General features: G+C 38.0%; 1 protein-coding gene across 1 annotated transcript in view; it reads right to left on the bottom strand.

Moving 5' to 3' along the window:
• Window positions 1-27,988, bottom strand: part of lrp4 (low density lipoprotein receptor-related protein 4) — a 133,570-nt gene that overhangs the window by 117 nt on the left and 105,465 nt on the right. Inside the window, exons 19-38 of the mRNA XM_051714060.1 lie at window positions 24,576-24,681; window positions 24,296-24,497; window positions 23,896-24,085; window positions 21,476-21,607; window positions 17,328-17,468; window positions 17,154-17,240; window positions 16,501-16,672; window positions 13,449-13,611; window positions 13,107-13,332; window positions 12,516-12,819; window positions 10,874-11,092; window positions 10,629-10,763; window positions 8,981-9,089; window positions 8,598-8,790; window positions 7,873-7,986; window positions 5,829-5,940; window positions 5,523-5,587; window positions 5,347-5,434; window positions 5,124-5,265; window positions 1-1,401 (exon numbers count right to left, since the gene is read on the bottom strand). The exon at window positions 1-1,401 is cut by the window's left edge and continues 117 nt beyond it. Of these exons, the coding sequence (XP_051570020.1) occupies window positions 1,063-1,401; window positions 5,124-5,265; window positions 5,347-5,434; window positions 5,523-5,587; window positions 5,829-5,940; window positions 7,873-7,986; window positions 8,598-8,790; window positions 8,981-9,089; window positions 10,629-10,763; window positions 10,874-11,092; window positions 12,516-12,819; window positions 13,107-13,332; window positions 13,449-13,611; window positions 16,501-16,672; window positions 17,154-17,240; window positions 17,328-17,468; window positions 21,476-21,607; window positions 23,896-24,085; window positions 24,296-24,497; window positions 24,576-24,681 (3,239 nt within the window). The 3' untranslated portion in view covers window positions 1-1,062. The remainder of the gene's footprint in view (window positions 1,402-5,123; window positions 5,266-5,346; window positions 5,435-5,522; window positions 5,588-5,828; window positions 5,941-7,872; window positions 7,987-8,597; window positions 8,791-8,980; window positions 9,090-10,628; window positions 10,764-10,873; window positions 11,093-12,515; window positions 12,820-13,106; window positions 13,333-13,448; window positions 13,612-16,500; window positions 16,673-17,153; window positions 17,241-17,327; window positions 17,469-21,475; window positions 21,608-23,895; window positions 24,086-24,295; window positions 24,498-24,575; window positions 24,682-27,988) is intronic.

Genomic DNA, 27,988 nt, shown 5'->3' with positions numbered 1-27,988 from the left:
TTGCCATGAAAATAATGTCACAATGCAAAATATCTTAATGGTCCTATAACAGACTTCATTTTCTTTAAGCAAAATATTCTTTCTTTGATTTTGGGGCAAAATATGAACCAAATTTTGAAATTCTTTACCAGATTCATGAGATGTTTGATTTAGTGATACTTGCCGCTACATTACTGTAAGTGCAAGGTGCTTTACAGATTCTGGTTAGTTGTTTTATCATTGTTATATCAACTCTGAACATCTCTGAACATAAAAAGAGAAAAGCCAAAAGCATGTACCAAATATTAAAATCAAAAACAAAGATGCATATGCGAACACTGGCTTCATCTTTCTTGGCAAAATGACTGTAATGACTGTACTCTCTCTAAAGCAGTCCATCATTTATTAGAAACAGTAAAACTACAGATTCTTCAGGCGTGTAAATTCTGTCCTTTGGCACGTCACATAAAGTCTTGTGAATGGCGTCCTTTAACAGTTTGAACACTTTCAAAACTAATTTACAAATGAATAAAACATTAAAAACCCAATGTAAGTGTACAAAAAGTTCATAAATACATTTCATAACGACACGTTGAGGGCTGGATGCTGACACCTCCACGAGCATTCATTAAATCGTCCATGAAGCGACAATATCGTAAAAAGCTTGCTTTTGAAATGAAAACCATTTAAAGCCACAAAGTTTCTCGTTTGCAAAAAGGCTCAAATATCTCGCAGTGTCTGTTTTTTTTTTATTATTCCAGCATGTCGACTTCTCGTTGACCTTGTCCATAATTCAATAACCCAAAGGAGGAGGCTCGTAGTCCAAAAGTACAGGGTGTACAAGAGTCAGAAACATTGAGAGACATCTGTATGATCAGAAAAAAAGAGACTGGATGGAGCACTTGCCTGTATGTGACTGGCTTCGTACCATTTTTGACGATGAAGCTTTTCAAGTATGTCCGGATATTTACGGTATTCTGTTAAGTACAACATATGTAATCTGAACTGTACATATCAAGCCTTTTTGAGGATATATTTTTAAACTTTAAGCATCCAACAAAGTTTTAGTTTTTCAATGTATTTTCACACTTCACTCTCAGTTGAGGCTTTACGGTTCGGGACCCAGCCGGTGTCAGGATGTCCACTATGGCGTTGAGGCGTTATGGCATGGGTGGTGTTGAGACTCGAGCACTCTGATTGGTCACCCTGCAGCAGCTGCTCCATCTCCCCGTCGTTGAGAGAGGCGGAGCTCGCCTGAAGGGAAACTGTATCCGTACGCATGCAGGCGTGAAGCCCCGCCCCTCGACACACCTTTAGCTGTCTCAGATCTTCCCAGTAAAGGTCCTCTCCTGAAAGCAGACAAACTCCCTCCACGATGCGGATCTTCTCTTTGGTGTAGCCTCCGTCCACAACATCCTGCACCTACAGATGTCATTCAACAGCATTAGAAGAGAGTTTAAGTGCGTTTAAACTGGGCGGTACACAATAGGACTGTCATGACACCAACATTTCTGGAGTCGATACTAATGCCAGTGTCTCCATACTAATTCTGATAGCACAGCAAAAACTAACATGCTATTGAACACACTCCTATGATTAAAAAGTATGACATTAAAAATGTTAATATAAATATCAGAACATTTTACAGTACGGTTGTATTCGTTAACATGAACTAACAATGAACAACACTTTCACAGCACTTATTATCTTGGGTAATGTTAGTTCCAACATATACAGTGGCAAAGAAAAAGTATGTGAACCCTTTGGAATTAGCTGTTTTTCTGCATTAATTGGTCATAAAATGTGATCTCATCTTAAATAAACTCACAAGTATAGACAAACACAATGTGCTTAAGATAACAACACACACACAATTATAATCTTTCATATCTTTATTGAACACATCCCATTAAACATTCACAGTGTAGGTTGGAAAAAGTATGTGAACCCCTAGGCTTATGATGTCAACAAAAGCGAATTAGAGTCAGGATTGGCAAACCTGGCATCCAATTAATGTAATGAGATTGGAGGTGTGGGTTAGAGCTACTTTGACTTATAAAAAGCACTCAAACATTTTCAGTTTGCTATTCACAAGAAGCATCTGCTGACAGACCATGCCTCGCAAAACAGAGATCTCAGAAGACGATCGAGAATTGTTGCTTTGCATAAAGCTGGAAAGGGTTACAAAGCTATCTTGTAGAGCTGAGATATTCATCTGTCCACAGTTAGACAAGTAGTCTATAAATGGAGACGATTTGGTACTGTAGCTACTCTTTCTAGAAGTGGCTGTCCAGCCAAGATGACTCAAAGGACACACCGCAGAATACTCAGTGAGGTAAAAAAAGAGCCCAAGAGTGACAGCTAAAGACTTGAAGGAATCATTGGAACTGGTAAACATCTCTGAAAAACTCAAAAATGTTTGAGTGCTTTTTATAAGTCAAAGCAGCTCTAACCCACACCTCCAATCTCGTTTCATTAATTGAATGCCAGGTTTGTCAACTTCTGACTCTAATTCTACTTTAGCCTAGGGGTTCACTTACTTTTTCCACAGCACTGTGAATGTTTAATGGGATGTGTTCAATAAAGACATGAAAGATTATAATTGTTTGTGTGTTGTTATCTAAAGCACATTGTGTTTGTCTATACTTGTGACTTTGATGAAGATGAGATCACATTTTATGACAAACTAATGCAGAAATTCTAAAGGGTTCACATACTTTTTCTTGCCACTGTACTAATACATTTTCATATTAAAAGTTGTATATGTTAACATGAGTTAACTAAAACTGAACAAATGTATTTGTTTATAAATTAATATTAACCAAGATCAATAATTGCAGTTAAAAAATAGTTCATTGTTAGTTCATGATACCTGCAGCATTTATTAATTTTAACAAATACAACCTTATTGTAAAGTGTTTCCAGTTTAGCAAATTAAATAAAAAAAATTAAAAAATTAACATTAGTAAACTGCATCAGTTAATGTGAACTAACAATGAAAAATACTTTTGTAGCATTTTTGTAGCATAGGATTTTTCCCCTTTTCTCCCAATTTGGAATGCCCAATTCCCAGTGTGCTTTTTAGTCCTCGTGGTCACGTAGTGATTCGCCTCAATCCGGGTGGCGGAGGCCGAATCCCGGTTGCCTCCGCGTCTGAGACCGCCAACCCGTGCATCATATCACGTGGCTTGTTGAGCGCGTTGCCACGGAGACATAGCGCATGTGGAGGCTTCACGCCATCCACCACGGCAACCATGCTCAATTCACCATGCGCACCACTGAGAGCGAACCACATTATAGTGACCACGAGGAGGTTACCCCATGTGACTCTACCCTCCCTAGCAACCGGGCCAATTTGGTTGCTTAGGAAGCCTGGCTGGAGTCACTCAGCACGCCCTGGGATTCAAACTAGCAAACTCCAGTGGTGGTAGCCAGTGTATTTTACCACTGAGCTACCCAGGCCCCCTTTATTCATTATTCAACATTTAATAAATGTTTTCAAATTAAAAGTTTAATGTAAACATTAGTTAACCAAAAATGAACTGTATTATATATATATATATATATATATATATATATATATATAATTCTAGCAAATATTTTTTTCAAATATTTACATTTAATCTTGGTTAATAAATATTATTTCCACAAATAATAATAATAAATGTTAAACTAAAAGTTGTATATTTAAATATTAATTTCAACAAATACTACTATTTTTTTTTTCAAATTAAAAGTTGTGTATGTTAACATTAGTTAACAAAATACATTTTTATTTTTTATTTTTTTATTAACATTTCCCAAGATCAATAATCGCAGTTAAAAATATTGTTCATTGTTAGTTCATGATACCAAACAAAACAAAAACTTATTGTAAAGTTTTTCAGGTTTAGCAAATTAAATTAAATTTGTTAACATACGTAAACTGCTTCAGGTATACACTGCCTGGCCAAAAACAAGTTGCATACTCTAATATTTCGTTGGACCGCTTTTAGCTTCGATTACGGCGCGCATTTGTCGTGGCATTGTTTCGACAACCTTATGCAACGTCACGACATTTATTTCCAGAGCTGCATCATTTTTTGTCCTTAATTAATTACTTTAATATCTCGTAACAACATTTAGCCTTATATTAATTTGTTATGACTTATTATTTGGTTTGTGTCAATCAAGTTTCAAATAAAAAAAAATAATCAAATGAGATGAAGTATTTAATTCACTCAATTATCCACAAATAGCCCTCATCACATGGTAATTAACATCCAATAGAATTTTCTATCTTCTATCACACTATTTACAGTTAACAAGATATACAATTATTCATACCGTGATATATGATTTTGGTCATACCACTCATTACTTTAGCTCATGTTACTTCTAGAGCAGTTATTCTATTGATAATAGTATATGCAGTATAGTTATTGTAATGTAAGGAATTAGAATTGCATTCATGTATTAAAGCAAACCTTCATTTTTCCTCCAAGATAAAAAGCACAGCACTTCAGTCAACAAACTCAATCCACACAATTCATGCCAACTCAGGCAATACAGGCAGAGAAATCACTCAGTAATATCATGTTACGCTTTAACGACTACAGTAGCCCCAAAATGTATGCAAGTGTGTGTTAATGTTATTGCATTATAAGAAAATATCCAGCCAAAGTCAAAATTATTTTAAAAGAAATGTAGCACTTAAAACACATAAGCCACATGGTTTGATGTTTTGTATCTAATGCAATGACATTAAAGTGTGTAAAAATGTCCATATACTTTCTGTGGTCATTGTATCAGTCCTGTTTTAATTGCACTTCCATGCAGGAATGTGTAGTCTCTTCAAACGGACACCGTGCATTAAGGATAAGATAGGATGCTGGATTTGGGGTAAAACAGAAAACTGGTCACAATCGCAAGGCTAACTTTAAAAACAGGGACGCCAAGGATATTTTCCCATGTCTTTGAGCTACCTTGTTTGCCCTGGAGTTGAAAATAAAAGGAAGATGTCAAAAGATGAACGGAGAGAGGGAGTTGTACGGATGATTGAGCTGAAATGATAAAACATGAGAGCGGTGACTCTACATGCGATTGCACATCTGTGTGAACTTTTCAAAGGTGAGAAATGGCAGGAGAAGGAGAGTAAAGCGCACCTCTTTTTTATATCGCAGCTGGTTGTTTACTGCAGGTTTCTGCGCGGTCTCTATTTTCACCTCTTGTGTTGACGTCCTGTACGAGGGGTTGCTGTATGTCAAGTTACTCACTCCTGGATCCGCAAATTTGAATTTCTTGTGTCTGGACGGCAAAACAATAATAACAAGAATGAGCAAGTGAGAAAAATAATTCATTCACATTTTTATGAAGTGCTGCGTATACCTGTAAATAATGAACGCGGCTATGAGAATCAGGATCGCCAGGATTGTCAGAGCTCCACCAATCACGTAGCTGATATGAGGGCCACCATCTTTGGAAAGTAAAGAGTCCATTGACTTGTTTTTCACAAGTGATTTCCAAAGACACGGTTCAAGAACAGAGTATTGTCATATATTTACCACGAGGCGCAGACACCACGTTGTTCTGAAAGCAGTCCTCTAGATTTAGACCTTTATCTGTACAACTGTGAGGAGAAAATTAATAATCTTGCAACATGTTGTCATCAATATTCAAATATGACACTGACAAATCAATGGGACACAGATCAACATTTTATAATATCAATGGCTTCCTTAGTGTTGACTCTGCATGTTAAACTGGAAGAGGATTTTAGTATTTTAACACTTTGACACATTGTCACTTTTAGTTCTCAGAGGTTTAACAGGAAGAGTTTTTGTTAAACTAGACAGCAGCATTTGTCCTACTTGACCACTGATGAGCCTGGTTGAGGTTTCTCTGTGGGGGATTTGGGTCGTTTTTTGGGGGCCTGAGTGCCAGCGGTCCCCTTCTCAGGTGCCGTGGGAACATAACCAGAAACTAGTGTGGAGACAGAAAATCGCTAAATCATATAAAATCATATACCATGTATTAATGCAGATTAAGAAGCTTATATTGTCCAATGTAAGCTGAATTAAAAGGAAAGAATTTACATGTATCAAACTATCAAGACGCAGACTTTTTAATAATTGAGTCGTCTTGTAATTCAAATTATTCAGTGGTCTGAATTATAATTATAAATATATTTAATTTGTATAGCACCTTTCAAACATCAAATGCATCTCAAAATGCTTACCATTTCAGAAGATAATAATAATAGAAAAATTAGACAATAAAAGTGCAAATTAAGAAGAATACAAATCTATAATACAATAAAAAAGTCAAGTAGGCATATTCACACATACATGCATATTTATTGACAAAGTGTTCATTAAAAATATGCCTTTAGATGCTTTTTAAAAATATAAAATGCTTTCAGTAGTCTAATTTGAAATGATATGACGTCCCATATCTTTGCCGCATAATACCTAAATGTATTAATATTAATGTTTATTTGTATATAACATGTCAGTATCCAACAAAGATTTCTTGACAAATCACATCATGCGACTAGGGCTGGGCGATATGTAAAAAAATATTTTACATACATTTTTTACCATTATAATTAAAATATATTTAAATAAATATCGCGATATCCGATTATATCGTCAACCCCCCTGCCGAGGATCCTTGAATATTTTTGCTTTATTGATTTTGATTTAAAAATGTATTCACAAAATCTAAAATAAAAGATACTTCTAAATTCACATTGCACTTTAAACAAAATGAAAAGCAATTAAAATATGAATCAAAAACTCATATAACCACCTTCCCAAATCCAAACATTTACCGTCTTCAGTGGCCCCATTTGCCATCACGCAAGTATCCGTCTACGACAACAGGTGGGAAATTACTAATAGCCTAAAAATTAAGAACTAAAGAGATTAATAAATGTAAAGATAATAATTATAATAATAATATTTAAAAATACATAAAAAAAAAAAAAACATTACCTATAGAAAGTTCAACATATTACAATTTCAAATAAGGTGTAAACCTAACAAATTCCCTTGCGATCGAATCTGTGTTTGTATTGCGTTTTGTTAATACAGTTAATGATGCCTAAAGGAAATAAAATATAACTCAATTTTAGGTTCAAGGTGAACGTGGACTTGTATTATTTTATGATTTAATCACTTTCGTCTTTGTTTCTTTAATACAAAGATATATTTGAGTGAACCTGCAGAGTTGCGTTCACAATGCATGTTAAGCACAAACTGCTCCGTGGAAATAAAGCGAACTAAACTCACAGCACCTCCTGAGATAGTCTTAGGTCATTTGCAGCATTCTCATACATGACACTATTCTTGCAAACAGTTTTCAGATGACTGAAACAGAGAAGAAAGAGTTATAACTCAAGACAGGCTCACGCTGCACGCCACTGATCAAACAGCACATCAGACATGGGCATTGACAGCTTTTCTTTTGTCTGTTCTTGAAAATATAATAAAGTGTGTTTCTTCAAGCACGTGTCTTTGTGTTAAACAGCATTTCTTGTCATGTGTCACTCAGAGACGTCTTACAAGTGACCCACTACTGTTGCGGGTAGATGAGAAAACGTTCCCGCTCATGCAGGTAGCATTTGGACGAGGAGCTTGTGAATAAGGAGCTGGATTCTGTATCGTTGCATTTGGTGGGTGGCGGGTGCAAATTTTACATCCTGGGCTACTGTTTAATATATCTGGCGACTTCCCAGATCCATGGTTTGCCATTTACCGACACTGTCGATCATCGTCTGTCAATGAGTGTCAAAATCGGCATTGGGAGATTTGTAAGACATCGTCGATAACCGATTACATTGTCATATCGCCCAGCCCTACATGCGACTACATACAGCAACATTTCTCTAAAACTATCATGTATTTTACTCACTTGTAGAGCAGGGTCGTCCATCAGGTTCATCTGGACACGCACACACAAAACTGTTACTCTTGGCGAGACACAGGTGTGTGCAGCCTCCATTATTCGCTCCACAATGATTTGTCCCTACAAACATAATGTTCATTTGAATGGTAAATAACCATTTCCTTATCACCCATGTGCTCCTGAATGTGTTCAATTGTACAAAAAGTGGCTTTAGAATGCAATATATTGTTTATTTCCATATTACTGAACACGGGCCTGTTATTGGCCTACACTTCACAGCAATCCATTTAGCAAATTAATTAATCAATCTGTCTGAGACAGAATTATTACAAGGGCTTTTCTGAGGACGCGTCAATGTACACATGCATCAGACGGATGATTTTTGAGCGTCTCGCTTGGGTTGAGTCGTGCCATAAACAGCATTTTTATGTCGCTGTGTCAATTTAAACATAGTTTGAAACACTTCTCAAGATCCCTGCATTCGTAATTGCACTCTGTCCAGCTGTGTTTGAAGGCAAGAATCTGTCTGTCACTAGTGTCAAGCAAGTCTGTGGTTTGGTTTGTTCTCTGTACAGCTGCGCGTTACCTATACAGAGAGTTTCGCTTACTGCCCCCTGCTGAAAACAGGTGGTACTTCAAGCTTGAATTGTTCAGATTATTTAAAAATGTGATTATAAAAACCCAAAATCTTGTAGACTTGTTGTACATTAACCCGCAAATGTCAAACTTACCTGACTGTCTTTGTGGTGACACCACTATGATGTCCATGAGTCCTTCTACATTAGCAAGCACCGTTTCTTTACTACGACCTGTATGTTTATCTACACGCTGAATAGACTTGGTCTGCCAGTCCGTCCAGTAGATCCAGCGGTCTTGCTGTGAGATGCAGGAAAAAGGAGTTAAAGGAGAGTACACCGGTTTCAACTGGGGACAAAGAAAAGGGGGTAAAAAGAGGAGAAAAGAATGGGAAGACAAAGGGGGTCAGAAAATGGAAAGATGCAGAGGAAGAGGTCAACATGCGATGGTTATATACACAGAGGCATCAGTAAATGAGAGGAGAGGGTGATCAGGGTGAGTGGATGAGTTCAGGTGAGGATCACATGAGGACAGGTACCTGAGTGAGGGCAAACGGGTGTAACACGGGGCTCACGAGAATTTGACGCAGTTTGCCATTCAAGTCAGAGCTTTCTATACGGTCCAGATGAGCATCAACCCAAAAGATCCTACACATAAAATCATATTTCAGTTCTGTGCGATCTGCAAAATCCAGTGTTTGTTAGTGATACAGTGGCATCAAACTACAAATCAGTGATTTTCTTCTGGTTTTGCCTCAGGACCCAGATTTTATATTGGACGTCAAGTGGCGACCCAACACAATACCAGAATTGTTTAGCATAAAAAAGTAAAAAAAAAAAAAAAAAAAATTATTAAAATGACAATTGACCATTTTGGTTTCTAAATATCTCATGAGTTTTGATGGTTTCATGTTCTCTACTGAATTCTTTGAGCAAAATGCATAGCGCAACCAGTTTAGCCCGAGTCTTGAATGAATGACTCTTATGAGCCGGTTCTTTTGAATCTACAGCACAAATCACACAGCACATCCAGTATAGTCTGATTCCCAAATGAATGACTCTTATGAGTCGGTTCTTTTGAATCTACAGCACAAAACACACAGTACAACCAGTGCAGTCCGATTCCCTAACAAATGACTCTTATGAGCTGATTCTTTTCAATCTACAGCACAAAATATACAGCTTGAACAGTGTAGTCCGATTCCCTAACAAATGACTCTTATGAGCTGATTCTTTTCAATCTACAGCACAAAATATACAGCTTGAACAGTGTAGTCCGATTCCCTAACAAATGACTCTTATGAGCTGATTCTTTTCAATCTACAGCACAAAATATACAGCTTGAACAGCGTAGTCCGATTCCCTAACAAATGACTCTTATGAGCTGATTCTTTTGAATCTACAGCACAAAACACAGCCTGTCCAGTATAGTCCGATTCCTGAACAAATGACTCTTATGAGCCGGTTCGTTTTACTAAATCAAAACACGTCAGTCGGTGCAGTTACTGAATGAATCTCAATGACATGGAGCTTATGACTTCCATCATGTCCACCTAAAATATTTTAGCAAATGTTTTTGTTTAGAAGTTATTTAATATGTATAGTTACAGTACAACCAATTATCGGATCGCATTATTGCCTCTAAAAAGGCATAAAAAAAGTCTGCGTAAACACACCTTATCAAGAAAGGAATCAAATCCAATTCTTGTAAATGCAATATTAAAATTAGAGTATTTAATGAAACCAATTAGGAATCAGAATCATTAAATTCCTAGCCAATAATTCACAGCACAAAACACATTATTATTATTATCGTCGTAAGTGAACCTGTATTTAACATTACCTTGTGTAGTATTGTTCATGGTTTTTGAGGATGAGGGCATATCATGCAACCTGTCCGTGTTGACATCAGTCTAATTTGACTTACATGCTTTTTCATTTTGTGATTCTAACTGCATGAGTGTATGGTTGGCTGCATTTTAGTATTTTCATTGAACATTGATTTTCCCTGCTCAGCCTATCAGAACAGACCTGAGACCCAACAGATGAGAAACACTGATAAAGATGTTAAACTGAAGGAGGAAGTAAACATGTAGCAGATCATCAGGATAAGATTCAAAGAGCTGCAGAATGTCAAACACCATCAGGATTTCAAAACCCTTCTATTGATTTATTCTCCTCTTTTACCTGCGAGTGTCATAGTCCAGCGTCAAACCATTGGGCCAGCCCAGATCTGTGTTGATGAGAACTTTCCTGTCGGATCCGTCCAGATGCGCTCGCTCAATCTTTGCAATGTGACCCCAATCCGTCCAGAACAAGAACCTTGCAAAAGAATAAAACATCATTTATTAATAACAGCAATAATGTCAGTGATCCCAGAAAGAGATATTTTGTTATCTAATGCAATGACATGTTTGTGTCGGTTAACTCACCCCTTGCTGGGGAACACAGCGATGGCTCTTGGTTCATCCAGACTGTTGTTCACCAGAACTTTCCGCGACGTGCCGTCCAAGCGTGCCACTTCAATGGTGTTCCGGCCAGTGTCGGTCCAGTACATGTTTCGAGCCACCCAGTCCACCGCAAGACCATCAGTGGTCTTTAGACCCTGACCGATCACGGTCTCCATATTGCTGCCATCTAAATTTACCCGTCTGAAAACAATGTTCATGTTTGAATTCATTTAGTAGAGCTAGAAGAGTTTAAAGCAGATTTTATAATAGGTCAATAGTGCAACACAAAAGGTGAATTTTTGGAAAAATATTCTGGCAAAATATAATGAAAGTAGATGGGGAGTGGGCTGTCAAGATCCAAAATTATCTCTTGTGCACTATATTCCAAGTCTTCTGAAGTCTTACAATAGCTTTGTTTAAGAAACATACCAAAATCCTTATTAAATGGTAATCTTCCCCTCTGGTGGGACAGTGGATCACTGAGTCAGTGAGTTGAACTCAAGAATCAAATCAATTCAGTTTGTGAATGAATCATTCAGATCGGTTTAAAGATGAACTGATTCATGGAAAAGATTGGACTCATAAGATGTCCGATGTCAAGATTTCCCATTAATAACAACTTAAATATCAGTCTGTTCTGCACACTAAGCACCCGTATGACTTCAGAAGACTTGGGATATAGTGGATGTGTCAAACAGACTACTTTTATGACACCTTTATGATACTTTTATGGTCATTATATGGAAAAGAGCGAACGTCCGCTTAAAGAAATATCACAGTTTTTGTTCAACAGAAAAAAGGATTGACTTAGAATTAAAAGCCAGAATGGAAATATCTGTATTTTAAGTATTTTATTAGTATTACAGATATTTCAAGCATTTTACATATTTTTGAAGTATTTAAATAGTATTATTATATTTAATCATTTTAATAGTTTTTTTTAATAAAATGTTTTGTTTTTTTACTTTTGAAGTATTTAAATAGTATTATTATATTTAAGCATTTTAATATTTTTTTTAATAAAATGTTTTAAGTATTTAAATAGTATTATTATAGATATTTGAATCATTATGTTTTTAATAACATATTTGAAATATTTTAGTTATTATAGATCTATTAAGTATTTGTATAGGGTTTTAATAAAATATCTTTTAAAAAATATTTGAATTATTTAAATAGCATTATTATATTTTCAGCATTTTAATAATTTTTTTAATAAAATGTTTTTTATAAATATTTGAATTATTTAAATGTGTGTTTTTTTTGTTTTTGTTTTTTTTTAGATATCTGAAGCTTTTAAGTTTAAAAAAAATTATCAGTGTTTATAATAAAATATTTGAAGCATTTTAATAGTTTTAATAACATTTTAGGCAAGGCATATTTGAAGTATTAAAATACAACTATTAACCATTCGAATAGTGTTTTAATAAATTATCTTAATAAAATATTAGAAGCATTTAGATATAATTTTATAATAATTGAAGTATTTTAACAGTATTAAAATGAATGTAATTAAAATTATAAGTATAAATTACTTAGTGACTAGCAGGTTAAACAATGAATGCAACCAAAGCAGCATTGAAACAACAGAAGACAATTAATTTAATAACTGTATAAATGATACCTGATAACATCGAGTGACACATCAGTGTAGTAGAGTTTCCCCTCCACGCTGTCATAGTCCAGTGAAATGACGTTATGTAACTCGGGTACGGGCACGTGTACATCTGTATGATCCGTCGTGTCTAGAGAGATTCTCCGCACACTGACGCGGTTTGAAAACAGCAGGTATGTTTCAGGCAGATTATCACATGATCTTCCATCACTCTTCAGCAGGACGCCTGTTGGACACGCACAGGACGTCCCGTTATGACGCGGCAGACACAGGTGAGTGCAGCCACCGTTCCTCCGACCACATTTATTAAAACCTTCAAAAGAGAAACGGAGAAGGCCTTCTAAGCAATGAAATGCACAACATTATTCACTAAAACTTTAAAGCTTTTACAGACAATTCAGTGTAATGAGCCAACAAATACAGTGCGCAGAAAACCACAAGAGGGCAGCATTTGACCAAATGACAACTATTCCTTCAACATTTTAAGAGGATCCTCCAATCTACTAGCTGAACCATAAGTTTGTTGTTGATTTAAAAATGTTATATATGTGTGTGTTTGTTATATGTGTGTGTGTGTGTGTGTGTGTGTATAAAATCTACCTGCGGGTCTTGCACAGTCCACAGCCTGGATGTCCATGAGGCCGGGCAGGTTTGAGCGGATCGTGATGATGTTTGCTCCAGTGGCTTTATCAGCTCTGTGAATACTGCGACTCTGCCAGTCCGTCCAGTACATGTGCGGTCCCAGTAACGTCAGCCCGTAGGGATGCTGTACAGGAGAAACCAGCGTCCTCCGGTTTGAACCATTCAGATCTGCCGCTTCTATCCGCTAAACGGACAAAACCAAGATTCATATTTACAAAACAAATAACACAAATGACACAATAGAACTTGAAAAAAAGAGATGCAATTCAATGGAAAACAACCCTGTAAGTTGACGTTAACCTCAGTATGTGCGTCGGCCCACAGCAGCCGTGATCCAGTCTTGTCTATGGCAAGCCCATTCGGCCAGCCGAGATTATTATTAATCAATACAACGCGATCTGAACCGTCCATTGCAGAGCGTTCCAGTTTGGCATTCTCACCCCAGTCTGTCCAGTACATGTACCTTAAAACAGACAAATAATATTACCCATCACTCTCTGTACATCTTCACAGAATCAGTGCAGGTGTCTCGGCCCTTAAACAGAACAGTGTTAGTGAGTTCATACAGACAGGAGTGGATGGCATAACAGAAACCTTGTGGCCTATTCTCACATAGTTTGGTACACAGTGCCCTGTTGAAGGGGTATAAGATCATCTTTGAAATTTGAGAGTTAAGGGTCACCTTTTCAACCAAGTTTCTTTAAATTTAGACTTGGCATTTAGACCCATATAGCACGTGTACATCACCCAGACGTCTATTTGATGTATTTTTTTTAGGCTGTTTGGTTATCTGCAATACGTCTATAAGACGTTTCTTCTCGGATGTCAAATAGACATTCAGCAGATGTCTTTGAGATGTGTGTATCGACATCATGTGCCATCTGGGGCATCTCTAAGATGTCTGTTGAAGAGATTTCATCTGGAAAGCATCACATTCTTATTAACATCTGCTGAACATCTTAAAAAAAACAAAAAAAAAAACAGATTTTACAAACTGAAATAACTAAAGGGCAATCGAATTAATAACATGACATGCCGATTTATTAATCGAATCATTATTTGCTGAGAAAAGCCCCCAAATAAAGAAGTCATTTACAGTGCTGTGAAAAAGTATTTGCCCCTTCCTGATTTCTTCTCATACTAAATTGTTTTAGATCTTCAAACGAGATATAACATAAAACAAAGGCAACCTGAGTAAACACAAAATACACTATTTAAATATATATATTTTTTTATTGAAGCAGAAAAAGTTATCCAACTCTTATATCACCCATGTGAAAAACTAAATGCCCCCTTAAACTTAATAGCTGGTTGTGCCACCTTCAGCAGCAACAACTGCAACCAAACACTTCGATAACTGGAGATCAGTCTTTCACAACACTGTGGTGGAATTTTGATCTACTCTTCTTTGCAGAACTGCTTTAGTTCAGCCATATTGGAGGGTTTTCGGGCATGAACTGCCCATTTAAGGTCCTGCTACAGCATCTCAATAGTGTTCAAATCAGGACTTTGACTAGGCCACTCCAAAACTTTAATTTAGCTTCTTTTGGGCCATTCAGAGGTGGACTTACTCCTATGCTTTGGATCATTGTCTTGCTGCATAATCCAGTTGCACTTGAGCTTCAACTCACGGACTGATGACCGGACGTTCTCCTTTTAGGATTTTCTGGTAGAGAGCAGAATTCATGTTTCCCTCAGTTATTGCAAGTCGCCCTGAAGCAGCAAAGCATCCCCACACCATCACACTACCACCACCATGCTTGACCGTAGGTATGATGTTCTTTTTGTTGAATTCTGTGGTTGATATACGCCAGATATAACGGGACCCCGTCTTCCAAACAGTTACACTTTCGACTCATCAGTCCACAGAACATTCTCCCAAAATTCTCCCATCAAGGTATGTTTTGGCAAAATTCAAACGAGCCTTAATGTTCTTCTGGGTTAGCAGTAGTTTTCGACTCGCCACTGTTCCATGGATGGCATTTTGACCAGTGTCTTTCTGATAGTGGAGTCATGAACAGAGTGACCTTTACTGACACATGAGAGGTCTGCAGTTCCTTGGATGTTGTCCTTGGCTTTTTTTTAATCGTCGCTGTGCTCTTGGAGAAATTTCAGAAGGTCGGCCACTTCTGGGAAGGTTCACTACTGTGCCAAGTTTTCTCCATTTGGAGATAATGGCTCTCACTGTGGTTCTCTGGATTCCCAGAGCCTTTGAAATAGCTTTGTAACCCTTCCCAGACTGATGTATTTCAATAATCCTTTTCCTAATTTCTGGAATTTCTTTCAACCTTTGCATAGAGTGCTGTTGGGTGAGACCTTTTAGTTAACTTCATGCTGCTGAAAAACTTCTATTTAGGTGTTGATTTGATTGAACAGGTCTGGGTGTGTTTAGTCCAGCTGAACCCCATTATCAATGCAGTTTCATAGACTTGGGGATTTAGTAGCTTTTTGGTAGAATTTTTGAAACATTTTAGTATGACATATACACAAAAATATAAATATAATATGTAGGGGCTATAATAAATATACAGTTGCAATCAAAATTATTCAACCCCCCTGACCAGCAATACATTCTGGTGATGTGAATTAAAATACATCAACCAAAACCTCAGTAAACAAAGTACGTTTTTAATACACATTTGTGTGATTTTGAGAACAAAGAGTTCAGTTTACCCAAATTTTAAAATAAAAAATAACAAATTCTCCCCACAAATGTCATGTCAAAAATATTCAACCCCCTAAAGTCAATTATTTGTGGAGCATCCTTTACCCTTAATAACAGCAAATAAATGTTTCAGGTAAGTGTTCTCAGGCTTCGGACACCTCTCTATTAGAATTGTTATGCCGACGATACCCAACTCAAAGACTTCAGTCATGAATCTTACAGTTCCTACAAAACCTTTTTGTTTAAACATTGGCACTTAACACTTACTTAATTTACTCATTTTAAACCATGACTTGCACTGCGCATAAATATTTTCTGTTAAAGCTGTTTGAAATGTGTTGTGAAAAGTGCTATACAAACAAAAATGACGACTAAATCGACAGCCTAAATCATAAACATCTCAAAGACATCTGCTGAATGTCTCATTGACATCCGAGACATACTTATTGACATACGTCTTATAGACGTATTACAGATGAGCAAAAAAAATAAATAAAAAAATCTTTCAGATGTAAACACGCATCAAATAGACATCTGGGTGATGTGCATGTGCTATCAGTGTAAGGACCATTACAGTAAATATCTGCAAATATCTTCTCCTAGAATGAGTCTGGAAAAGTATTTTTTTTTATTTTTATTTATTTGTCAAATTTATCAGTACACAGTAAATTAAGTGAAATGATTTACCCCATCTCATGGTACAGGGCGATGGCACGGGGGCTGTCCAGATTCTGCCACACGAGAACTTTCCTCATGGAGCCGTTGAGATTGGCCACTTCAATGCGGTTTGTTCCCGTGTCCGTCCAGTAGATCTTTCTGCCCACCGAATCCACCGCCAGACCATCTGTGGTCATCAGACCTGAAAGAGGAAAAACAGTCTCAAGATTCATCTAACGTTGAATGACGAATATGCTATCATACTCCTAAACATTACTGATAAAATCATCTTGCACTACATAGATTTCTCTAGAACGAGAACGCTCCAATACCACCTGCAATCGACTAGCAATAAACAACTCAATACACAGAATATGAATTTCTCTCTGAATTTTCATGCATTCAATATGATCTGTTTTGCTTATCTGTCATGTAACAATCAGGAAAAACCACAAAATAAGAGGTACGAGTCAGAAACGAGTACTTAGATACAAGTCAACTTTAAAAGATAAAAGACCAACTTTCGTACTGTTTACATAAAGGATTTAGAATCACATTTGGTAAAAAAAATCCAATCTCATCAGTGTTTTTGCAGTGTATACGATCTGTCACAGATGACTAAAAAAACATCAGAATTGGCTGACAGTGTAAATGCAGTCCTATAGTTTCTGATATGATCTTACCAGTTGAGATGATGTCCTCATGTCCAGTACCGTTGACATTGGCTCTGCTGATCTTCTTTAATGTGCTGTCTGACCAGTACACTTTACCTGCAGCACGAGATCATTCATAAAAATGCTCCGAAAATGAACATTATGCATGCAGATGTACGTGTACATTGAGCATTTTCCACATACCTTCTGTGGCATCCACTCCGATGGCGATAGTGTTCTTCATTGAAGCACTGACTGTCAAAACCACATCAGCGAAGTACGGGATATCCAGAGAAATCATTCGGATGTCTGTCCGCCGTGCAAAGATAAGGAAGCTGTTCATTCCTGTAACATGAAAGAAAACGAGAGGTTTTATGTTATTTACAATACAAATGCCACAACTTCATCTGCTATTAGTTTTGAAACAGCAACATTTACAGTTTGGAATTAATAAGAAATAATGACTACATTTTGTGGGGAAGTAAATATAGCAGAATGAAAGTGAATGAGTTAGTTTAAGAGTGAACTTAAAAATATTAAGTAAATCATACATTTGTACTCAATTCAAATAAGTAAAAATGAATGCTCGGGGGCCTGGGTAGCTCAGCGATGCTGACTACCACACCTGGAGTCGCGAGTTCATGCTGAGTGACTCCAGCCAGGTCTCCTAAGCAACCAAATTGGCCTGGTTGCTAGGTAGGGTAGAGTCACATGGGGTAACCTCCTCGTGGTCGCTATAATGTGGTTCTCACTCTCGGTGGGGCGCGTGGTGAGTTGTGCGTGGATGCCACAGAGATTGGCGTGAAGCCTCCACACGCGCTACGTCTCCGCGGTAACATGCTCAACAAGCCACGTGATAAGATGCGCGGATTGACGGTCTCAGACGTGAAGGCAACTGAGATTCGTCCTCAGCCACCCGGATTGAGGTGAGTCACTACGCCACCACGAGGACTTAGAGCGCATTGGGATTTGGGCATGCCAAATTGGGGAGAAAATCAAAGAAAAAAAAATGCTCTAGCTTATCAGAAAACATTATGATTGTTACCTTTACAGTGCATCATTATGTATTGATCCTAAAGTAGAAAACGTTGTCACATTTTAGTAAATTTCACAGGTAAACACAATAAGTACATTTTCCTTAACTTTCCAAAGCTGGTGTTCCCAGCTTGCATGGTTTAACTGTTTGCATGTTTATTTACACCATTTTTATTGTTGATTTTCCCACATTTGCTGCTACTGAGGTTGAGGTACGGGTATGTTTAGGAGTAGGGGTAGGGTTAGGGGTAAAGTTAACAATGTAACTACAAATGTAATTAAATGCAGGTACTTTAAATGTAATTACAATGCAACAACATGTATGTACATAATAAGTGCATTGTATCAAATTATTAAGTACATAGTAGTTAAGGTCACCTAATATAAAGTGGTTCCAATATTTTGAACTCAAATATGACATTTAATTTCTTCTTTATTTTATCAAAATGATTACATTATCACTCATTTTATGTAGGTCTTGTTCGCAGCTACTGTCACCAGAAAAACAAAATTGGTGCTGCATTTAATACACGTGTGATATTAAAAATATGGTTATTTTGTCAACACCAGCAGATTTTCTGTCTGATGGTCGTGGCAATTCAATAGATGGAGCTGAAAATCACACTTCACAACACAATTCATTCTTCATCAAAGTTTGATGCTAGATTTATCAATATCCATAACAAATATTTGACATTATTTTTGAGACCCATTGCACGAGTAAAGGAAAAACACACTTTGAGAATACTGAAGCAGGACATTGCGTTCAAATAACATAACACAATAGTTTTCTCTTTTACATATCAGAGAATGTCGGTTGAGAATATTCTGTTAGAAAAACAGTGAATGAACCCACAGTCATCTTCAGATAAACCTCATGACATCATCACCCCAGACACATCATTACAGTGACCTCTAACCCCCTACGGCAACTCAAAATGAGGCTCACATTTCAAAAGACAATCCCCTGCCTTTTCAAGAACCACCACGGACAGAAATGCCACCCGCAATCTCCAACTTAAAGAATACCTGAGGCCACTTTATTATATTTCAAATGAATGCTTGAGTTATGGCAGCCGAGTTAATGCTGGTGTTTTAAGATATTTGAGATGGAGAATGAGTGGCATGAACAGTGTGACATACAATAACGTGAACTTATGCTAGAGGTCAACATTTAGTGATTTGGTTCTATTAGGATTATTTATCATATAATTAACAATTATAAAAATAGTGATTTTTTTTTTTTTTTACCTCAGTTTTCAAAATTAATCACACAGACGCATCGTCACACAGTAGTTCACGTGATTATAAACGGTGAAATTACTTCCTTGAAAGGACCATCACATGTACCATTCTTTGCTAACGGCCATTAGTGAAAGGATTGAGTTGCTCACTTTCATTCTGAAACAAACCTTCATCGAACCAGCACCCCCTTCCCACAGTGCCCTTCAAGGACGCACAAGTTGTTTGCTGTGCCAAGTTGCTACATTGCTTGGCAATCGTAAATAGCCTATAGTTCAGTCATGAAATTTTGGAATAAATTTAGTTAAGCATTATTGGATGTTTCTTCAACTTCTGGCACTTCTGGAAGAATGCCTTAAGTCACTATGACTTTGCTTTTCTATGTCAGAAGTTTACATTCACTTAGATTGAAGTCATTCAAACTAATTTTTTAACCACTCCACAGATTTCATATTAGTAAACTATAATTTTGGCAAGTCGTTTAGGAAATCTACTTTGTGCATGACACGAGTAATTTTCCAACAATTGTTTACAGACAGATTGTTTCACTTTTAATTGACTATATCACAATTCCAGTGGGTCAGAAGTTTACATACACTAAGTTAACTGTGCCTTTACAGCAGCTTGAAAAATTCCAAAAAATTATGTCAAGCAAAATTTAGCTTCAGACTGGTTAACTGGAGTCACAATTGGAGGTGTACCTGTGGATGTATTTTAAGGACTACCTTCAAACTCAGTGCCTCTTTGCTTGACATCATGGGAAAATCAAAAGAAATCAGCCAAGACCTCCACAAGTCTGGTTCATTCTTGGGAGCAATTTCCAAAAGCCTGAAGGTACCACGTACATCTGTACAAACAACAGTACGCAAGTATAAACACCATGGGACCATGCAGCCATCATACTGCTCAGGAAGGAGACGCATTCTGTCTCCTAGAGATGAATGTAGTTTGGGGTGAAAAGTGCAAATCAATCCCAGAACAACAGCAAAGGACCTTGTGAAGATGCTGGAGGAAACAGGTAGACAAGTATCTATATCAACAGTAAAAAGAGTCCTATATCGACATAACCTGAAAGGCTGCTCAGCAAGGAAGAAGCCACTGCTCCAAAACTGCCATAACAAAGGACAAAGACCTTACTTTTTTGAGAAATGTCCTCTGGTCTAATGAAACAAAAATTGAACTGTTTGGCCATAATGACCATCGTTATGTTTGGAGGTAAAGGGTGAGGCTTGCAAGCCGAAGAACACCATCCCAACCGTGAAGCATGGGAGTGGCAGCATCATGTTGTGGGGGTGCTTTGCTGCAGGAGGAACTGGTGCACTGCACAAAATAGATGGCATCATGAGGAAGGAAGATTATGTGGATATATTGAAGCAACATCTAAAGACATCAGCCAGGAAGTTAAAGCTCGGTCGCAAATAGGTCTTCCAAATGGACAATGACCCCAAGCATACCTCCAAAGTTGTGGCAAAATGGCTTAAGGACAACAAAGTCAAGGTATTGGAGTGGCCATCACAAAGCCCTGACCTCAATCCAATAGAAGATTTGTGGGAAGAACTGAAAAAGCATGTGTGAGCAAAGAGACCTTCAAACCTGTCTCAGTTACACCAGTTCTGTCTGGAGGAATGGGCCAAAATTCCAGCAACTTATTGTGAGAAGCTTGTGGAAAGCTACCTAAAACATTGACCTAAGTTAAACAATTTAAAGGCAATGCTACCAAATACTAACAAAGTGTATGTAAACTTCTGACCCACTGGGAATGTGATGAAAGAAATAAAAGCTGAAATAAATAATTCTCTCTACTATTATTCTGACATTTCACATTCTTAAAATAGTGATCCTAACTGACCTAAGACAGAGAATGTTTTCTAGGATTAAATGTCAGAAATTATGAAAAACTGAGTTTAAATGTATTTGGCTAAGGTGTATGTAAACTTCTGACTTCAACTGTAGCTAGTGTCCTGATATATGGGCTCTGAAATAGTTTAAGTTATGATTGTCTTCTGGGAAGGAAATTTAGAAACTGAATCTGTTGGAAGTTTAACTGAATATCCCTGTAATAGGTACTGTATTACCGTGAGTGCAAGTCTTGCCATCCGCCTGTAGGTTGATGCCAGTTGGACACGCACAGCTCGAGGCTTTCGGAGCGGGAGCCAGCAGGCAGAGATGACTGCAACCTCCGTTATTCACCGAACACAGCGTCTGGACTTTAGACAGAAAGCAAAAATAGAGTGAGAGGTGAGAGAGGAAGGAGAAGATATGGCCGACCAATGAGATGTGACGGATGAGGCCTCTGGGTGTTTCAGTAGAACATAATACAAGAATGAGAGACTGAAGATCAGCTTCCACTGGTGTTCATCTGCTGTCTGACAACACACACACACACACCTCTAGAAACACTGATCTGCCAAGCATGAATATGGATTTCAAAAAAATTCCAGGCTGCCAAATTTAACACTGGGATTAATTTAAAATGTTTAAATTCACACAGAATGTGTTTGAGACCATATGCCCTATAATTCATTAATTTTTTACAATATAAAAATGCACTAGACTAAGGTTGACACTTTTGTTATACGGGACACCCTTAATAGTGTTAGCGTTTCACTCACCGGGGCCCAGGTCAGGAAGCAGATAAACTGGCTAAACCGACTGTCTGCTAGCGGCCTTAAGACATTACTGCAGTCATATAAACTACAACACAGAGACTAGGGTTACCACTTTTGAAGTTGTAAAATAGGGGATACTCTCTCTGCGGGCGTTTTCAGACAGTCCCTTACCAAACCCTCCAGAATTTTAGCAATTTTAGCACAACGAATGGACTTTTCAGATGGTCCCTTATCCCCCATAGGCAACACTTCCAATGAATATTAAGGTTAAATTAAATATCTTGAATATTCAATATTCCCCATGACGAAACTAGACCAGCTTAAATACAGAACAAATCGCGCCCTGCACTGATTCGAAACGGGACACATCATCTTTTAAATCTTCAAAAACAGGACGATCCCATATTGTTGGGAACGGGTGGCAAAACGACGCTAGACGAACACAGTTTCGCTGTTTTTCAGCATCTCACGCAGGAGTGGTGCTGTTTTTAAATGCCCTGTTGAGTTAGGGGCCGTTCACACTGAAGCGTTTTTGTATCTGTATGTGCTTTAAATTGGTGCCCTATTTATACATGTGCTAGACGGATGTCTTTGACCACTGTGGTGGACTGTGGTGCAGGAGCGCCGTGTTTTGAGACAAATGCGTTCTGTTCCATTCATTGTGCTGTGTATAGCTTCTTTTTAATTCTTCTGAACGGCCCCTAATGCACTGTTCAGTTTACTGAATTCAGTTAAGGCATTAGACATTAAAAACTATTTCTAAATGAAAATATATATTTAGGGGCAAAATAAATCAGTAAATAAAATTTTTACATTAATTGCTGGTCCAAAAAATAAGTTACATTTACAGGCAGCCCTTAAAAAAATCTCTTATGTTGAAATGTTTTAAAATATTCAATAACAAAATACAACACAACTGTGTGTGTTAACACCTACTGGCATGTGCATAATATTATTTAGAAAATAAATTGACAATAAAAAAAATCATGTTAATTTTATGTATATTTAATGTTATTATTTATTTAATGATAAATAATAAATAATAAAATGAAATAAAAATAAATAATATATGAAATAAAAATAATGTACATTTATAGCTCTATATTTTGTTATATTACCCAAGTATTCATGTAAAAAAAAAAAACTAGTCAGCACTGTTGCGATGGGGTTTCAAATACAGAATGCGGAGGGAGTGTCATTTTTCACACTTCTGACTGCCGTTATCCACTCTCTCTATTTTTTTCCCTCTGTTTGAAAGTCAGGAAAACATGATATATAGGGGATTTTTTCTTTTGCTGTTTGAGTAAATGGGAATGCAAAAATAAGATTTGTTGTGGAATCTCATTCACTGCAACAAAAAAAAATTCTCCCCTTTTCTCCCCAATTTGGAATGCCCAATTCCCAATGCGCTCTAAGTCCTCGTGGTGGCATAGTGACTCGCCTCAATCCGGGTGTCGGAGGACAAATCTCAGTTGCCTCCGCGTCTGAGACCGTTAATCCGCGCATCACGAGGCTTGTTGAGCACATTACCGTGGAGACATAGTGGAGGCTTCACGCTATTCTCCGCAGCATCCACGCACAACTCACCACGTGCCCCACCATGAGCAAACCACATTATAGCGACCATGAGGAGGTTACCCCATGTGACTCTACCCTCCCTAGCAACCGGACCAATTTGGTTGCTTAGGAGACCTGGTTGGACTCACTCAGCACACCCTGGATTCGAACTCGTGACTCCAGGTGTGGTTGTCAACGTCAATACTCGCTGAGCTACCCAGGCCCCCCATTCAATGCTATTGATGTTTAACACGCTGAAGTTTACTTCCAAATTCCAAACCCAGAAAATTTGAAAAGTGTCCATTGAGATTCTATTCTGGTATTTGTACCTGTAGTTCTGTGATGGTGGAACATGTGAATGTCCATGAGGTTCTCCAGGTTCTCAGCGAGTGTTCTCCGATCTAAACCAGTGAGTTTGTCTGCACTCTGGATACTCTTGGACTGCCAGTCTGTCCAGTATATTCTGTCCTCATTGAGCGTCAAACCAAACGGATGAGGCAACTGACTGCCAATCAACACCTTCAATGGAGAAAAGAGAAGGAAAGCAAAAAGTTCTTGTCTGAGAAATAACTAAATGCAACTTATTTTTGTTTTACAACAACATGAAGGTGAGTAAATGACAACAGAATTCTCATTTTTGGGTGAACAACCCCCTTAAATTTAAGCTAAACTTGCATAATAAATATTTAGGAACTTTAGAAAATTTGATCCAGAAATGCAGTGCTCTACCTGTCTGCCCGATCCATCAAAGTTGCCATACTCAATGGTCTTTACGCTTGCATCAGCCCAGTACAGTCTCTCAGTCTGGTAGTCGATTGCTAATCCATTTGGCCATGTCAGGTTAGTTGAGATGATAACTGTACGGTTTGACGCGTCCATTCCAGCACGCTCAATCTTTGGATTTGCACCCCAGTCTGTCCAGTACATGTATCTATGACAAAACAAAACAAGATCTGTATACTACTGCAATGTTCTTATGATTCAATGGCTGTAACTCTACGTGACCTACCCTCCGATCGGATCAACAACAATGTCTCGGGGACGGTCGAGATTCTCCCAGATGAGAACTGTGCGCATGCTTCCATCCGTGTTTGAAACTTCAATTCGATCCGTGCCTAAAAGTTATACAAAATTAACTACTGATCTTTTTTTCAACTGTTATTTGACCAATGGAAGACAGAGGAAGTTTTTGTGAAACTTGTTTAAAAACAATCATTATTTTTGATACATGATCTCTGAAACTGAGCTTTAATTACATTACTTTCTACACAAAATAAAATGTTTAATAAGTTGTAAATTATGGCTAAGATAGCCTTTCTCTACATTCAGTTAATTATATAATTACTTGTTCTAATTATAAAATTAATTGTCTTGTTCATGCTTAAAGGGATTGTTCACCCAAAAATGAAAATTCAGTCATTGTTTACTCACCACTGTGTTGTTATAACCCTATATGACTTTCTTTCTCTTTCTTAACACTAATGGAGAAATTGTGAAAAAACTTTGTGCTCAGTGATGTCATACAATGGCAGTTTATGGTGACCACCTCTTCAAGCTTCAAAAGAACACAGAAGTATAATTCAGAAGTCTAATAAATTATTCCATGAGACTCGTGATTGTTATGAAAGCGTGTGATAAGCTTTGGTGAGAAACAAACTGAAATCTAATGTGTTATTTAGTGAAAATGGCCACTGACCGTTGATATCATGTGCACGTTCATGATAGCAACAGTTCACACAGCTCCTTCGCGACACTGGGGCATTCAATCGAAAACTAATTTTGTTTATCTAAAAACAGGTCCTCCACGGCAATATTGACAACAGAACACAACACAGCTGCACACAAAACAGAGAACCGAACAAACTAAACATGTCTGAAGAGTTTGTAGTGAAAGAATAGATGCATTTCTATGCCCAGCCTTATTTTTTTTAACCGGAGTCCTCAATCAAAGAGAGAGGTGGAGTAGGCGGAAATGTCTGTCACCTTTTCTCCATTCTTGAACCAGTGAGTATTTGTGACAGACCTGAAGAGAGTGAGATCTCCGCAAACACAATCGGTAGGTGTAACATTCTCGGCCAAAATCGGAATAAGCTTTATTGTCAAGTATGCTTACACAAGGAATTTTTCTTGGTGACAGAAGCTTCCAGTGCAAAGAGAATGCAACCAAATATACATACACTATATTGCCAGAAGTATTCGCTCATCTGCCTTTAGACGCATATGAACTTAAGTGACATCCCATTCTTAATCCATAGGGTTTAATATGATGTCGGCCCACCCTTTGCAGGCTATAACAGCTTCAACTCTTCTGGGAAGGCTTTCCACAAGGTTTAGGAGTGTGTTTATGGGAATTTTTGACCATTCTTCCAGAAGCGCATTTGTGAGGTCAGACACTAATGTTGGACGAGAAGGCCTGGCTCGCAGTCTTCACTCTAATTCATCCCAAAGGTGCTCTATCGGGTTGAGGTCAGGACTCTGTGCAGGCCAGTCAAGTTCTTCCACACCAAACTCGCTCATCCATGTCTTTATGGACCTTGCTTTGTGCACTGGTGCGCAGTCATGTTGGAACAGGAAGGGGCCATCCCCAAACTGTTCCCACAAAGTTGGGAGCAAGGAATTGTCCAAAATCTCTTGGTATGCTGAAGCATTCAGAGTTCCTTCCACTGGAACTAAGGGGCCAAGCCCAGCTCCTGAAAAACAACCCCACACCATAATCCCCCCTCCACCAAACTTCACAGTTGGCACAATGCAGTCAGACAAGTACCGTTCTCCTGGCAACCGCCAAACCCAGACTCGTCCATCAGATTGCCAGATGGAGAAGCGTGATTCGTCACTCCAGAGAACGCGTCTGCACTGCTCTAGAGTCCAGTGGCGGCGTGCTTTACACCACTGCATCCGACGCTTTGCATTGCACTTGGTGATGTATGGCTTGGATGCAGCTGCTCGGCCATGGAAACCCATTCCATGAAGCTCTCTACGCACTGTTCTTGAGCTAATCTGAAGGCCACATGAACTTTGGAGGTCTGTAGCGATTGACTCTGCAGAAAGTTGGCGACCTCTGCGCACTATGCGCCTCAGCATTCGCTGACCCCGCTCTGTCATTTTACGTGGCCTACCACTTCGTGGCTGAGTTGCTGTCATTCCCAATTGCTTCCACTTTGTTATAATACCACTGACAGTTGACTGTGGAATATTTAGTAGTGAGGAAATTTCACGACTGGACTTGTTGCACAGGTGGCATCCTATCACAGTATCACGCTGGAATTCACTGAGCTCCTGAGAGCGGCCCATTCTTTCACAAATGTTTGTAGAAGCAGTCTGCATGCCTAGGTGCTTCATTTTATACTCCTGTGGCCATGAAAGTGATTGGAACACCTGAATTCAATTATTTGGATGGGCGAGCGAATACTTTTGGCAATATAGTGTACATACAAACATATACATTTAAACATATATACATATAGTGACAAAAAAAGATATAACAGATAAAAAAGAGAGATATACAATAAAGCAATAATGTTGTACGAATATTTTATATACAGATATACAGTTATGTGCAGGTGATATAATGTATTGAAGAAGAGGTAGGATATGTTAAAGAATATAAATTAAATATGATATAAGGAATGGATGAATTGAATACTGCACATGGTTGTATTGACAAAAGTATGTGGGGGTAGTTTTAACTGTTCATGAGGTGGAAGGCCTGAGGGGAAAAAAACATTCCTATGCCTGGCTGTTCTGTTGCTCAGTGCTCTGTATCACCGGCCAGAGGGCAACAGTTAGAAAAGGAAGTGTGCTGGGTGAATGGGTTCAAAAGTGATTTTACCAGCCCTTCATCAAATCAAGTAGTTTTTAACCAACTAGCGAGATGCTGGCTTTAATATACTGTTATGAGGAAGTTTTCTGGACTGGTGCCAATTCACAGTGGATGGATTTACCTGGCTCGATGCCGAAAATAGAAAACAAGCGATGGATGGAATGTAACGTCACTTGTCACTGCTGGTTAGGACAAAAACTCTGATTATCATAGGAAAGATATCTTATATCGTGTGTCGTTTGCTGTCAGTTTAGGACACAGTGTGACTGCTGCCTGTAGCCTCCTCTATGTTTCTGTTTGATTTAGGAGTACTCCGTTTAAAAAAAATACGGCTGGGCTTCGAAAGCATCAATTCTTTAGTAAGTTCTGTTCTCTGTTTTGTGTGCAGCTGTGTTGTGTTCTGTTGTCACTATCACTGAGGCAGACCTGTTTTTAGATAAACAAACGAGTTTTCGCTTGAACGCCCCAATGTCAGGTGGGCTTTGTGAACTGTTGCTCTCATGCCCTATCATGAATGCGCACAGGAGATCAACGGTCAGTGAAAATACATTAGATTTTCTCACCAAACCTTATCGTACGCGTTCATAACAATCACGAGTCTC

This window comes from Myxocyprinus asiaticus, chromosome 2, assembly GCF_019703515.2.
Source record: "Myxocyprinus asiaticus isolate MX2 ecotype Aquarium Trade chromosome 2, UBuf_Myxa_2, whole genome shotgun sequence".
NCBI classification, from domain to species: domain Eukaryota; kingdom Metazoa; phylum Chordata; class Actinopteri; order Cypriniformes; family Catostomidae; genus Myxocyprinus; species Myxocyprinus asiaticus.
The sequence above is the reverse complement of the archived record's forward strand: the minus strand, read 5'-3'. Positions and strand labels throughout refer to the sequence as shown.